This window comes from Hemiscyllium ocellatum, chromosome 17 (genome assembly GCF_020745735.1).
Source record: "Hemiscyllium ocellatum isolate sHemOce1 chromosome 17, sHemOce1.pat.X.cur, whole genome shotgun sequence".
NCBI lineage: Eukaryota > Metazoa > Chordata > Chondrichthyes > Orectolobiformes > Hemiscylliidae > Hemiscyllium > Hemiscyllium ocellatum.
Window position 1 is genome coordinate 61065741 of NC_083417.1, and position 15314 is coordinate 61081054.

Genomic DNA, 15314 nt, shown 5'->3' on the forward strand with positions numbered 1-15314 from the left:
AACAAGTTTGGAAAATATTATCCTAGAAGGGTCAGGCCATTCTCAGTGTAGTAGAGCCAGAGGAGACGCTGATCCAAATGGGGGTCAATGTGTCAGTGGGAGAAATGAGGATCAGGCCACGCCTACAACCAAAAGATCAATGACGGATTTTCATTTCTACTTTGTAAGCTTATGCTTAAATACCAAGGTGCATCAAGTTTCATTTATGCTTGGATAAAACATGAAGTCAGCTATGATCCTGTCCAAAAGACAGAACAAAGGTAGCCCAAACACAGTGACCTACCCAGAGCTGACTAATAGTCCTTGACATATTTCAGTCTAAATAGGATCCTTGTCAGTTAAGGAAAGAAAACTTTCAAGGGGACGTCACGTTGCAGCTGTACAGAACACTGGTGAGGCCACTTTGAGGATAATGCATACAATTCTGGTTGCCCTTCTACAGGAAGGTATTGTTAAAATTGTGAGGGTGCAGAAACGATTTACAAGGATGTTGCCAGGAATGGAGAGTTTGAGTTATAGGGAGAGGCTGAATAGGCTGGGGCTTTTTCACTGGAGTGTAAGATGTTGAGAGGTAACCTTATAGAGGTTTATAAAATCATGAAGGGCATGGATAGGGTGAATAGCCAAAGTCTTTTTCTGAGGATGGGGGAGTCCAAAACTAGAGGTTATCAGTTTAAGGTGCGAGGAGAAAGATTTAAAAAGTGTGAAAATACTATGGCTTGAAGAGGAATATTTTGTCCTTTTCGTCTAATAAAGAGAGGTTGAGACAGAGGTACAGAGCTGTCTGTTCAGAGCCAGTAAACAGTTCGTGAGGCCTTGGAATTTCTTAAAAAAAAAGGTGGAACAATGGAAACAACTTGAATGGCTGGGGTCAGGCTCCCACAGAACCAGGATTTTTAATTTAGCTTTCAGTAGCAGTTGCTGGGTGTAGAAACTGTTTTTCCTCTCTCTCTGTTGCAGTTAAAATCTGGGATTCTATTCCTGCTGTTAGAGTTACATGTGAGACAATCTATTTGACTGACTTTGCCTTTGCCAAAAATGTGTTTATGGGATACTACTATATTGGAACAGTTAATGGGCAGTTTATTATTTTATTAAGTATTTTGATAGACTGACAGTTAAGCCAATTCTTTTATTGTTATTTTGTCTGTATTTTAACTATAGTGTATGAATAAAATGTGTTTTGCTTCAAGCCTGATAGTTTGTCTAATCGAATTGCATCTGGAATGCAACGCCTGGCATTTGCCTTTAAAAATAAGAAAAAAAAATACTGTCCAGACTATCTCCTTGACATGTTTTGAAGGGGATTGGTTTGGTCCATAACAAAAGGACCTGAGTGGTAACTTTTTCTCGTAGGGAGTAGTGCTTGTATGGAATGAGCTGCCAGAGGAAGTGGTGGAGGTGGTTACAATTATAATATTTAAAAGGCATCAGGATGGGTACATGCATAGGAAGGGTTTATAGGTTTTATGAGCCAAATGCTGGCAAACAGAATGAGGTCAGATTGGGAAGTCAGGTCAGCTCAAAGTTGATTTCAAGATTAAACGTGTAGCCTTGAGGATTGTGAAAGCTCAGTCAATGAACATGCCCAAGATAGAGATCATTAATTTTTACAGATACTACTGACATTGAGGAATCTGGGGTTAGTGCAGGAAATGGCATTGAGGCAGATCAGCCATACATTTAGAATGGAGGAGCAGGCTCAAAAGACAAAATGGACAACACTTGTTTGTATGAGACTGCCAAACAATCATGGACCATCACTTTGCAGGAAAATACCTTGCACTGTAATCCTGGTCAGCTCAAAGTTGGATTCAAGGGTCTGTTTCCATGCTGTATGACTCTACGAGCATCAGAACAATTAGGGAAATTCATTCAGGAAGATAGAGTCAAACAAACAACATTTTAAAAATTTGAAAAGTTCATGTGGCAGACTTGGTCATTTCAGAGCAGTTGTGGCCTAGTCTCTTATCAAAAATTGACAGATAGGGATGGCATACACAGTGTTGAAAACTAAGAAATGCAAGATGGTGTGTGTGACAGATAACAATGGCCTCTTTCCAGCAATTCAAAAGGTGACTCAGATCGAAAGGCTGGAACCAGCGCCAAGTAACTCCAGACAAAAGCAAGAAAAGTAACAGCAGGCTGCTGCTATAATATGCAGATCATGTTTGCCTTCAGCAGAATGATAAAAATTCTCAGAGCAATGAGAGAGACCAAGGGGAAAAAGAAGGAGGCCAGCAACCAGAAAGCAGGAATGGTGAATGCTAACCCAATTCCAGTGGCTCTCACATCTCAGCAGATAAAAATAAAGAGCAGAGAATTAGAGAACTAAAGCGAACTGAACAGTTAAAAATGTGAAAAAAATACTTGAGTCGAAACCAGCGCTGAACTACAACCTGCTTTTGTGCCAAGAAAATGAAACACAAAAAATTACTGACTGAAAGGAAATTCCAGGAATTTTAGTTTGTGTAAGTCTCCTCACTTTGAATGTTTATAAAGTTATGGTTTTCTTTTCATCAGAAATACATCCTTTGCCAGCAACACAATTAAATGGATCAATATTTCCAAGGTGCATAGAAGAATGAATATGATTAATTGAGCACATTGTACAATTTTAAATTGAAATGAATTAGAAAATTGTGAATTACATTTAATATTCGAGATGCTATGAGTTTTTGACTGTTGTTTATTCAGTTAACTGTAAAAGGCAAAGAAAACGTTTTAAAAGACTAATTTCAACTGTGAAGTTACAATCACCTTGTAGAAACTGAATTTGAACTCTTCAAAATCTTCATAATTAATTCAGAGTTTTAAAATACAGGTTTATGCAGTTTCAATTGAAGACTTGCAAATATATTTTAAACCAATTTGAATGTTACAAAGTACTATTACTGATGACACAAAGACACAAGGTATTGTAATTAACACAGACTGAAGTAAAAAGCTACAATAAGATATTGATAGATTAAGTGGATATGAACTTTAAATTTAATAACAGAAATAGATCACTCAGCCTCTCATGCCCGATTCCCCCATTCAAAACGATGCTGGCTGATTTGATAATTCCCCACCCATGGAGAAAACAATTTTTTCATTTCTGTCTTAATGGGTGACGAATTACTTTTAAATAGTGACCCCATGTTTTAGAGTTTCCAACAAAAGGAAATATGGTCAATTGGCAAAATTGTTTTAAATCATTTACAGTAAGCTAATCAACAATGAAAAAAATGCCTGAAAGGTATAGGCAACATCAAAATGACCAAATTTCAGTATCACCTTGGTTACTCACTTGGCCAACAGCAACTGATTAGAGTCATAGAGATGTACAGCACAGAAATAGAGCCTTTCGTCCAACTCGTTCATGCCGACCAAATATCCCAACCTAATCTAGTCCCACTTGCCAGTATCTGGCCCATATCCCTGTAAACCCTTCCTATTCATAAATTCATCCAGATGCTGTTTAAGTGTTGCAATTGTACCAATCTCCACCACTTCCTCCGGCAGCTCATTCCATACACACACCACCCTCTGCGCAAAAAAATGTGTCCCTTAGGTCTCTTTTATATCTTTCCCCTCTCACCCTAAACCTATGCCCTCTAGTTCTCGACTCTCCCACCCCAGGGAAAAGACCTTGTCTATTTACCCTATCCATGCCCCTCATGATTTTATAAACCTCTATAAAGTCACTCCTCAGCCTCTGATGCTCCAGGGAAAACAGCCCCATTGTTTCATTTTTTTTGCACTGAATGTTTGAATGGTGCAGGTGACAGGGTATCATCACTTTAACTCTGGAGGGGTTGAAAATACTTGGTACAAAAGAAAATAATTGCAGAGCAGTTAACCTAACATTTCTTGTTTGAAAATTACCATCATCTACAATTAAGGATAGGGTGACTGAATTTCAAGGCAATATTCAGCTGGACAGTGACTGCCAGCATGGATTGGGCCATGCCTGATGAATCTGACTGAAGTTTTTGAAGGGGAATCTAAAATAATGAACAGACATATATCTAAGGATGTGATTTGCACATGAAACTTTGAGCTTTATGGCTCAAGGTTAGAAGTCATTCTTAAGCTGTACAAAGCCATGTTCTAAAGCACACTTTAGAACGTATGTTATGGAGTCAAAGGGAGTGCAGCATGGCTTACTGAATTCAATTATTAAATTGCAAGGACAGAAATTGCACAAATGTTAGCTGTATTCCTTGTCTGGATCTTTTGAATTGAAAAGTTTAAGATATTAGAGAACCTATAGAGTAGATAGAAATTTGTTGACTGATTACATTGCCCTTTACATAGGTCTCAGAAAGGTAACTAATGTGTCACAATTATAAATCGGCTTTTTCCAAATGAGGTTAGGTAGCAAACAGCAGACATTGAAAATCAGATCACAGCGACCGAAATTATTCTGTGTTTAAAGGAGAAGAGGAAGGATCCCATCCGTCCTGCTGACAGCAGCAAGATTTCAGTATACTATCTCTTTAAAATAATTGTATGTCTGCTTTGATCCCCTTGGCTATGGCTGCAGTTTTTTTTAAATCTCTAAAGGTTAGCCATTTCTTCAGCCATATTATAATCATTTGGAAAGACACTTGAAGAATGAGTTCGATTTGTGTTTAATTTTTTTAAAAAATCTGCTAGTAGATATTAAATAACCTAATAAATTGTAAAAACTGCTTACTGAGTTTAGTTTTAAGTTGTTTCAGGATCACTGATTCCAAACATGAGACCATCAAACATACAAATCAAAAATTTAACTTTTTTGATGAATGACAAACACTGAACGGGGTTCAAAGCAATTCTTGAATTATCCTGTTGGCATTGATATGTGTGAATGAAGGAGAATGCAACTGCTATACAATAATTTGGCAATGGTCTGAAAAAGTTCTTAGTAGCGATGGTAATAATTCTGGTAATTTTAAAAACTGATTCTTAATTCATTGGGAGGGATTAAAAAAAGGTAGTATTTTTGTGCCATCATGGTTTGTGTTTCAAAATCTGGACATAAGAGTTTAAATTTATTGTAAAAGCTATTTTAAAAGGTACAAAGGCTAGAGACAAAAAGGTAAATTGGCACTTGGTGCATTTATTGAAAGCTGACATGGCTTAATTTACACTAAACGTCACAAATCTAAAAACCTTTGACAGTTTTTTTAAAAATTAAACAAGCAAAATATTTTGTATCATGTCATTTAAGTTTTTAACTGGATCTTTGCTCACAGTGACATAAGAAAATCACACGCTGAAAACAAACCCCTTGGGCTCTTAAGCAATGTTATAATGGATTCTCTATCCTCCTTGATAAAAACAGGGACCCATGGTTTCCCAGACTGCTTGGTGGTTGACTGTGTCAGCAAGAAACCCTCAGGTTTAAGAATTTACAAACTTAACTGAGGATGTTAGGTGTCAAATGTCACAGTATGGTGAAGATTTAGATTCCAAGATTTACCTGTTGAAAATGTGTTGCTGGTTAAAGCACAGCAGGTTAGGCAGCATCCAAGGAATAGGAAATTCGACGTTTCGGGCATAAGCCCTTCATCAGGAAGGGCTTATGCCCGAAACGTCGAATTTCCTATTCCTTGGATGCTGCCTAACCTGCTGTGCTTTAACCAGCAACACATTTTCAGCTGTGATCTCCGGCATCTGCAGACCTCATTTTTTACTCCAAGATTTACCTGTCAAAGAAGTAACCTTAACCCATTCATGGGAGTCACTACCTTCTCAGACAGAGTGCTTGAGAAGAAGAGATATTGAAACTGCTGGCAAATAAATATTTAATGTGAAACCACCAAGCCTTGTAGGATTTATAGAGTCAATTACTGTACATTAGGAAGCTATTCAGCCCATTAATCCACAGGGAATTGGTATTGATTCAATCGATCATTCCTATCCCCCTACTTGATCAACGGAGGCCTGCAAGTTTATTTCCTTCAAGTATCCAAGCAATTTCCTTTAGAAATCATTGGTTCCACGTAGCCAGAGACAGGGCAGTGGAGAAGGGATAGTGGCGCAGGTATCATTGATGATGAACTGGCTCAGAATTGATGGACTCTCTTTAAGCTATATCTTTCCATTTTCTTCTTATGCTTAAAACTATTCAAAGTTATGCTGGATCATGGCAACAAGAGAAAAGCTTTTCGCTGTATTTTACTGTTTTCTCACTAAAATACACGTGACAATAAAAATCATTCATTCATTCCAAATAAAAAAATCATTGATTGCTATCACTCAAGTGGCTAGAAAGTCATCATCGAAAGGTTTCAGCAAACGTGTGATTATTTGGCGTATCATACCTACATGTATATAAAATATGAGCAGAAAGAGATGACGCATCCCTTTAATCCTGTTCTGCAAATTCAATGGTCCAACTGTTTGAGTTTCAAATTCCAGGATCCCATCTACCTCTCATAATCTTTGACTTCCCTGCCTAACAAGAGCCTATCCACCTGCTTGAAAAATATTCAAGGACCCTGAAGCTCAAATATTTTATGTAACAACTTTCACTTATGCTTAAATAAAGGAATTGTTATAAATATGAAGTCTCCTTCAAATCACTGAACAAACTGTCCAAAGGGACTTCAAATTAATTCTTACAGGTCTGAAATCAATTTTACTTACTGTAATCGTGAGACAAGACGTCGCAGCGATATGAGCCTGTCCTGAGTATGAGCCAGTGAGATTGAACCAGTCTGAATGTAACCTGGTAAATACAAGTGGACCTAGTTTAAGCTACAGTTCTGTCCACATTCACTGTGTGCTTTATTGATGCACAACTTGCAAATGTTATAACCACCCACGTACACATGTAAACAGAAACGAACCGCTCCCCATAGAAAGAAAATTGCATTTATAATGGCACAACTTCAGACATTGTCAAGCACTCTACAGTCAAAAGACATTTTCAAATGCAGTCATCATTACTATATAAGATACTGTGCAGTCAACTCATACATTGTAGACTCCACAGAGAAAAGCAATCGCAATCCGATATTCTCACTGAAGGATACATATTGGCCAGAACAATGGCTCTTCTCAGTTCCAGTGTTCATCTTTTTTTCCTCAGAAAACTGACTGCTTTATCTCATCATCCTGAAGACAGTACCAGCAACAGTGCAGCACAGCCTCAGTATTACACTGGAATTTCAGCATAAATTCTTTGATCAAGTATCTGGAACCTTGAAGTATTAATATTGGTGACTCAAATGAGTGTAAATAATTTTAAGCCCATTTAACTTATTTATCTAATGGCTTGAAATTCACTCATGTCAACAGGCAAGCACCATACTGACCCTTTCCAGGTCAATAGTAACTCTCACTGTTTCCTAAGTAAACATGGCAAAGTAAAGACTGTAACCACTCCTCAGGTAAACACAAATACATTATAACCATTCCCTGTTGCAAATATAGTTGAAGAGCTTTGATAAATGAGCAGTTAATCCAGTTCATCAATTATGATCTATTAAAGCACTCCTGCCCAAGACATCAAAATGTATGGCATTTGTATGGTCCAACCCACAGGAAAAACAAGCAATTGCAAAATTCTTACCTGTCTGGACTCCAGTTTCTTGCTCCAACTGCTGATAAAGTTTGTTTGAATAGTCAGCCATCTTTGTTTCTATGCTGATGTGCTTGACCGTGCTGACAATGCCGCCACAGAGTCGTGTAGTTCCTGCGGCTAACCTATTAACATCAACAAAACCAAGGGAGATGATAGAGGGTATCAATGCTGGAATTATCACATCTGTCACGACCACCTTCCTTCACTCCTATGCCATGGTACATTCAAGAGGCCACTCATATATGATAATATAACAAACTTTTTATGAACCAACACCTATGAGATCATGAGTGTGCCAGATGATCAAAAGGTCTACTTACTGAATGTAAAAACACACACTCAATAATAGAAATGCTATGCAAGGTGGGATACACAATACTGTTTTACTTTATTTACAGCATAAATCACTTCAATATTAATTTTGTCTTCAGTAAACCTTACTAGCAGAGAGATTGTAACACTGAACTTCCTTATTTTTCTACTGTGTATTTAAGATTTTGTACCTAGGTATATGTGTACCTAAGATAGCACTAAGAAAGGCAACATTGCACACTTTTCACTGTACCCCTGTACTTGAGTACAAATGACAATAAAATCTAATCCTATTTCAATTGCACCCTCAACTAACTACTCAAACATCATGGAGATCACGATAATACAGTAAACTTTGTGGTAGTTTAGGTATAAAACTTGCCAGTTTGAGTGCTGCTTCTTAAGGTGCCAGTTCAAACAAAGTTTGTTGCACATAAAATGACTGCATGATATTTTCTTGAATCTACATACTCTCAGTTATGATATTAACAGGTCTAAGTTAATAAGGAAAATGAAAAGAAATTAGGATGTTGGAAAACCAAGGTTGTTAATATTTCACTTCCATGATCTAATTTCATTCTAGAATGAGGGAATTATGACCAGACCATTTAGTGGAGATATGAGGAAGCACTTCTACACAAACGAATGGGAATTGATGAGTTGAATTCTCCACTTTCACAAACAGCAGTGGATGCTTAAATCTGAGATAGATAATTTTTGTTAAGCAAAGTATGAAGGGATATGAGCCAAAGGATGATATATGGAGTTAGGCCACAAACCAGCCATGACCTCATCAAATGCTGGAATAGGCTTGAGGGGCTGAATGGCCCACTCCTGTTCCTATGTCCCTATGATTTGAACATGAGACCTTCATGGAATAAAAATTGGATAACAGAGGATAAATACTGACCCAAAGTAGCTGTTATGATCAGCTGACAAAGTTCGGCCAAGCTTGTCAAACCAAAAGGTAATGAGGAACAATCTGAGAAAAATTAGCAATGTCAAAAAAGGACAGCAAGGACTCTTGTGGTGTACTGGTAGTATCCCTACCTCTGAGCCAGAGACCCAAGTTCAAATCTCACCTGCCCTTGATGTATGACTTAACATCTGTGAACAGGCTGATGAAGTTGACAATATCAGGCAGCATGGTGGATCAGTAGTTAGCACTGCTGCCACACAGTGCAGGGATCCAGGTTCAATTCCTGCCTTGGGTAACCGACTGTGTGGAGCTTACACATTCTCCCCGTGTCTGCATGGGTTTTCTCCGGATGTTCCGGTTTCCTCCCACAATCCAAAGATGTGCAGGTTAGGTGAATTGGTCATGCTAAACTGCCCATAGTCAGGGGTGAACATGGGGAATGGGTCTGGGTGGGTTACTCTTCGGAGGGTCGGTATGGAATTGTTGAGCCGAAGGGCCTGTTTCCATACTGTAGGGAATCTAATCTTAAGGGACACTAAACTCAGATCAGGGTTGATTCATATCTTTTTGGAAGTTATACATTGAGATGGAAGTTTGGCTGCAAATAACACAGTTTTGAAAAACAATAGCAGAGTGGTGATGTACAAACAGACATATCAACAGCTAAGTCTGGGTCGTAGGACAGAGGTAAGGAAAAAACAATGTAAATTCAAGAATTGGGAGACTCTCTCAACTGTAAATGTCAACGCCAAATGAAAATGCAACATTTTGCCAAGAAACCTGCCATCTTCACTGCTCTCAAAGAAAAACTAAACAGTGGACCTCAGGATTCACTCCTGCAACTTAAGAATTCAGAAAAAACTGCAACTGCTCTTTTTAAGCTCATTACTCGGGTGATGTTAATGTTTTATATGTTGCATTTTTCTTCTCTGACGCTGGTTTAATAAAACGTTGCTTTATTTTACTCAGGAAAACCTTGGAATTAGTTTGCCTTCATTTCTGATCTGGTTAACACGTTCAATTGAAGTGGTTCAGCTATGTGCTAAAGAAAATAAAAATGTTTCTTGCCATCATCTGAGAGAAGGTTAAAAGCAAAAAGAGGGAAGCCAATCACAGTGATGACAGCATCAGAAACCATCTCTATCCCACTAAATGAAGGGAGGCCTGGGACAAAACTAGAGTTGGATCAGGGCGAAGGAGGAGTTTGCCAGTTTCCCAATTCCTCATTGTGATACATCACTTGCTGGTGGTGCCCTGGTGTGAATTCCAAAACCATCCACATACAAGATAAATCGGGGAGAGGATTAGAAATCACAACGCACGCAGAATGTCACATTATTAACATCCTCAGACTGTTCTAGACAGAAAGAATGCATTTGCATTTATAATTGCTTCCTCCTCCTTACTTCACCTCCACTGCAGTATCTGAATTGGAATGATAACAAAAAGGATGTAAAACACTGGCATTATTGAGTGTATGATGTACACTTTCCTTTGAATCTCTGATTTTTAAAAAATTTTGTTCCATCCACTCCAAGAAATGCACATTTCCCAAAAGCACTAACACACTTTATAAGTTCATTCAAGTAGTTATTGCTCAAGTGCAAATCTACAGCCCAACAGGACAAAACTGAACCTGTTCTTATATAAACAGCGTTACAATTACATTGAAGTATTGTATGGCAGATTGCATGCCTTGTTGATTTTCTTTCCTCACTTTAAAGGTATCAGAATTATCATAATTCATTTAATTTAAACTACCTTTAGAGAATTAGATAACAAAAATATGTTCACCAAATACTTTGACAGCCTTTGATCAGTGCTTACCGCCCTTGCTCCAGTAATACGACATCCGTCCAGCCCAGTTTGGAGAGGTGATATGCCACTGATGACCCTACAATCCCTCCTCCACAGATCACAACATGAGCCTGAGAAGGTAATGGCCTCACATTCGAAACGGGTGCTGTTGAGCTTCGCCGCCGACAGGTCTTGGGCAAATGGCATTGTGAAGGGCAGATGACATCTGACAGTAGCCGAGGGAACATCTCAGCCAAAAGGCAGCTCCGCTTAGGTACAGAGCAGCTCCTCATGATTCACCAAGAGCGAGCCAACAGGATAAATAGTATCTAAAATAGCAAAATACAAATTCTAGATACATAGACTAAGAACAACTTGCATTTCTACAACTTTAACTGAATACAGCATCCCAAGGCGCATCAACGGACAAATACTGATGCAGATTGAGATGTAATTAATGCTGTGAGCAAAGGGGCAGACAGTGAGTTAGTCTTAAAAGGAAGAGTGAGAAAGCAATTCTTGACTGTAGGCTGATACATGACCAGAATTGGTTGAGCAAAGGAAGTGGACAGTGTTGGAGGAGTGCAATCCCTGTACTTCAGAAAACTGAAAGAGGTTGCAGAGGTAGAGAGAAATGAGGACATTGCGGGTTTGAAACTAAAACAAGTCTATACAGCACTCCAAATGAAGTATTCATCTAAGAAAACATGGTACTTTTCAATGTGATACAAACTCAGCTGTGAGATATTGACCGATTCTATAAAAAACCTAGTAAAGTGAAAAGACACTGTCAACCTCATTTATTTGTTTACCTTACGCAGCATCAGGAATATTAAAAAAATTCAAAACATACAGAAGATACTACGTCTGTATCCATGATGAGGATAATTCAGAAAGTTCATTTTGTAAGAAGAACATAAGTATTATGCAGCAAAGAGCACAAATCCGAAGGGGATGCAGAAGCAGATCAATCTCGATGTATAAGTGCATCAATCTTTGATGAGGGCAGTTCAAGACTGTTGTTAAGAATATGCAACATCCTCATCTTCACTAATAAGAGCACTGAATACAAAAGTGAGAAAGTTACATTATTCAAGCCTCAACCAGAGTATTACACCCAGTTCTGGGGGTATCACTTTAGGGTGCGAAGTTTTGAGAGGCAGTACTGAAATGATTCAGGAGTACAGCCCCACGTATGAGGAACTTTTCTTAGAGAAAGATTGGGGATGTTGGGGCTGCTCTTCCTGGACAAGGTCGAGAGTAGATTTGATAAAGTTCTCAAAACCATCAGCAGTCTGGGTCAGATAGATAGGGAGAAACTATCCCCATTTGTGGAAGGATTGCAAACCTAAGGATACAAATTTCTAGTAAGTGTGAAAAACAGCAAGTGACAAGAAGATAACCTTGCTCACATAGCAAATAGTTAGGAACAGCAAAGCATTGGTTAAGGTTTTCAAAGGGCAATTGGATCATCGCTTGAATAGGAAGAATTAGCAGAATCACAGGGAAAAGTCAGGGGATTGACACTTAGGTGAAGCGAGAGGTCCAGCATTGAGACAAGGGGCCGAACGGCATCCTTTTGACGGAAGGCAGCTCGTCAACCCAACCCCGAATGGAGTTGCTTCGGGCGACAAGGTCCAAACTCGCAGAGGTTCCAGGCCGGCGGTATCCCCGGTCCGTCCTCCCTCCCTCCTCCCAGCCGCTGCCCTTCACACTGACCCCGGCCTCCTCCTCCGCCAGACCGGGCACCCTTCACCTCCTCTGGGCTGGTCTCTCACTCACCAGGGAAACCGGGCCCAAGGGTTCACTAGCCGAGGCCGCGATTGCTGGCGGCGGCGGTGTGTGTGCGTGTTTATGGGGACGTGTACCTGCCGCTCACCGACAGCCTCAGCCCCTGAGCACATCCAAGGGGCTACCAGCGGCCAGGCCGGGCCTAGCCAAGCCTCTACCTACAGGACGTGCTGACGTCATCGCGCATCACCAGCACCGCCGCATCGTCCAATGAGCGCAGAGGTGTGGTCAGAGACCCCGCCCTTCCCTCCGGGCTCGGTGGAGAATGATTGACAGGCGCAGGACAACACTGAGGAGTGGGTGTACAAAGTTAAAAAGTCACACAGCACCAGGTTATAGTCCAGCAGGTTTAATTGGAAGCAGTAGGTTTCGGAGTGCTGCTCCTTCATCAGGTGGTTGTGGAGCCCAAGTCATGAGTGGGGGATTTAACACTAACAGTTACTTCACGTTTGGACAGCAGCTTCAGATTTATGAAACCACCCAAGGCTCACCTGTCCAAATTATTAAACAAAATTTGACATTGAGCCACTTGCAAACAACAAGCGACCAACACAGCCATCTGATTTGGTTTATTGTTGTCACGTAGACGGTGAAAAGTTTGTTTTGGAGTCCAAGAGATGCATAGCACAGAAACAAACCCTTGGGTCCAACTCGTCCATGCCAAAAAGATATCCCAAACTGATCTCGACCCACTTGCCAGCACCCTGCCCATACCCTTCTAAACCCTTCTTATTCATATGCCCAGCCAGATGCCTTCGCCAAAGTGGCCTTTGGAACTATCCTGAAAGATCTGAGTGAATAATAAAGATTAGAGGGAGGAAATACTAGAGCTTCAGCCAGGGGGCAGCTGGAGGCAAAGCTGCTTTTGGTGGAATAATCAAAATCAGGGAAGAACCAACATCAAAGTACAAAGATAGGTAGAGGGGCTTTTGGATTGAAGAACTTCACATAGATCGGAAGGAGCTAATCCACAAATTAATTCCACAACAAGAATTTTAAAATTGAAGTGTTTTCAGATTAGCAGCCATCTTTGGTCAGCAGGTAGATAAACGACAGGTGAAAAGATTTGATTCATGCTTGGGCACTGAATGCAGTTTTAGATGAGCTCCTTTATTATAACCAGACAGGGGACCAGTCCAACAAGGTAATTTTCAGACTTGTTCCCCAGGGATCAGTATTGGTTCTCTGCTCTGATGTATAACAATCTGGACTTTGTTATGCAGAACATTAAAAATTTGCAAATCAATTTTAAAAATTGAAACAAAACAGTCAAGGAGATAGAGGCAGACAACAGGACAAAAAGACTGGTAAAATGGAGAGAGACGAGGCAAATGCAAGTTTGTACGGAAGTATTTAATATTTCATTTTAGTCAGAAGAGATGTTTTTTTTTAAAAAAGCGAGCATATTAAATAAAATGTGAGTCAAAGAAACATGGAAGTTCATATATACAAATCTTGGAAGGTGGCAGAACAATTTGGTGAGGCCTCTTCTGTAGTACTGCATGCAGTTCTGGTCACCCTGTTATAGATATTATTAAACTGGGGAACTCAGAAAATATTTATAGATTAGATTAGATTACTTACAGTGTGGAAACAGGCTCTTCGGTCCAACAAGCCCACACCGATCTGCCGAAGTGCAACACACCCAGACCCATTCCCCTACATTTACCCCTGCCCCTAACACTACGGGCAATTTAGCATGGTCAATTCACCGAACCTGCACATTTTTGGACTGTAGGAGGAAACCGGAGCACCCGGAGGAAACCCACGCAGACACTGGAAGAATGTGCAAACTCGACACAGTCAGTCGCCTGAGACAGGAATGGAACCTGGGTCTCTGGTGCTGTGAGGCAGCAGTGCTAACCACTGTGCCACTCAATTCTAGCAACATTTACTAGAATGTTGCTGGGAATTGAGGGCTTGAATTATAAAAAATAGGCTGGATAGGCTGAAACTTTTTTTCGTGGAACGTAGAAGGTTGAGAGGTGACCGCGTACAGGTTTATAAAATCATGAGGCGCATAGATAAGGTGAATAGCAAAGGTCTATTTCATAAGGTGGCAGAGTTAAAAACTTGGATACATATTTTTAAGGTGAGAGGAGAAAGCTTTCAAAAGGACATAGGGTAATGATTTTTGCACAGATAATGGTTCATGTTTGGAATGAACTGCCAGAGGAAGTTTTGGATGCAAGTACAGTTGCAATGTTTAAAAGACATTTGGATAGGTACATGAAAAGTAAAGGTTTGGAGAATATGGGCAAAACACAGTCAGGTGGGACTAGTTTAGTATGGGAACTAATTAGACTGAAGTGTCTGTTTACATGCTCTGTGACTCTGACTGAAGACACTGTAAAAAGTTGTTTAGGATCCCTAACATTATTAAGAGACAAAAGTAAAAAAGCAAGAAAGTCACATTAAAATTCTATAAATTGCTGGTAAGAGCACTGATAAATTATGGGTATCAGATTTTTTGGAACAACATTAAGGACAGTGCAAAAGAGATTTACTGGAAAGGGTTGTATGCCATTCATAATTAACACATTTTAATTGTGAATCAATTTATTAATAGTTTTCTGAAATAAATTAAATTTTCAAATTGTATAAAATGAGTGCACCAATTGCTGAAATTAATAGCAAGCCTGAAATAAATGCACTCTCAACAAACTTGACATTAATTATAATTTCGAGCTAACCTATGTTAATTATCAATCTGAGAGTTAAAAACATAAGTAATCGGCAACAGATGATCCATTTCTGGATCTCAAAGTTAAGCCAGTGTGTCTATTGTTATTTCTAGAAAGAAGTTAACAGCTAGCTATTCTGTGAGAGAGAAAAAGTTAAAAATTAATTAAGTAGAAATCAATCATCCCAAAGCATGCCAGGTTACCATAGAGATTTCAAGTGGAAACGTTGGTGAGAAAGTTCTTTTATGTT

At 39.5% G+C, this 15314-nt stretch overlaps 1 protein-coding gene across 2 annotated transcripts in view; it reads right to left on the reverse strand.

Annotated features, from left to right (window-relative positions):
• Positions 1-12550, reverse strand: part of pdpr (pyruvate dehydrogenase phosphatase regulatory subunit) — a 50642-nt gene extending 38092 nt beyond the window's left edge. Inside the window, exons 1-4 of one of the 2 annotated variants that reach the window (XM_060837812.1) lie at positions 12458-12550; positions 10620-10918; positions 7550-7683; positions 6622-6703 (exon numbers count right to left, since the gene is read on the reverse strand). In XM_060837812.1, the coding sequence (XP_060693795.1) occupies positions 6622-6703; positions 7550-7683; positions 10620-10882 (479 nt within the window). In that variant the 5' untranslated portion in view covers positions 10883-10918; positions 12458-12550. Of the gene's footprint in view, positions 1-6621; positions 6704-7549; positions 7684-10619; positions 10919-12371 lie in introns of both variants that reach the window. The other variant, XM_060837811.1, reaches the window with a different exon arrangement.
• Between the last annotated feature and the right edge of the window lie 2764 nt (positions 12551-15314).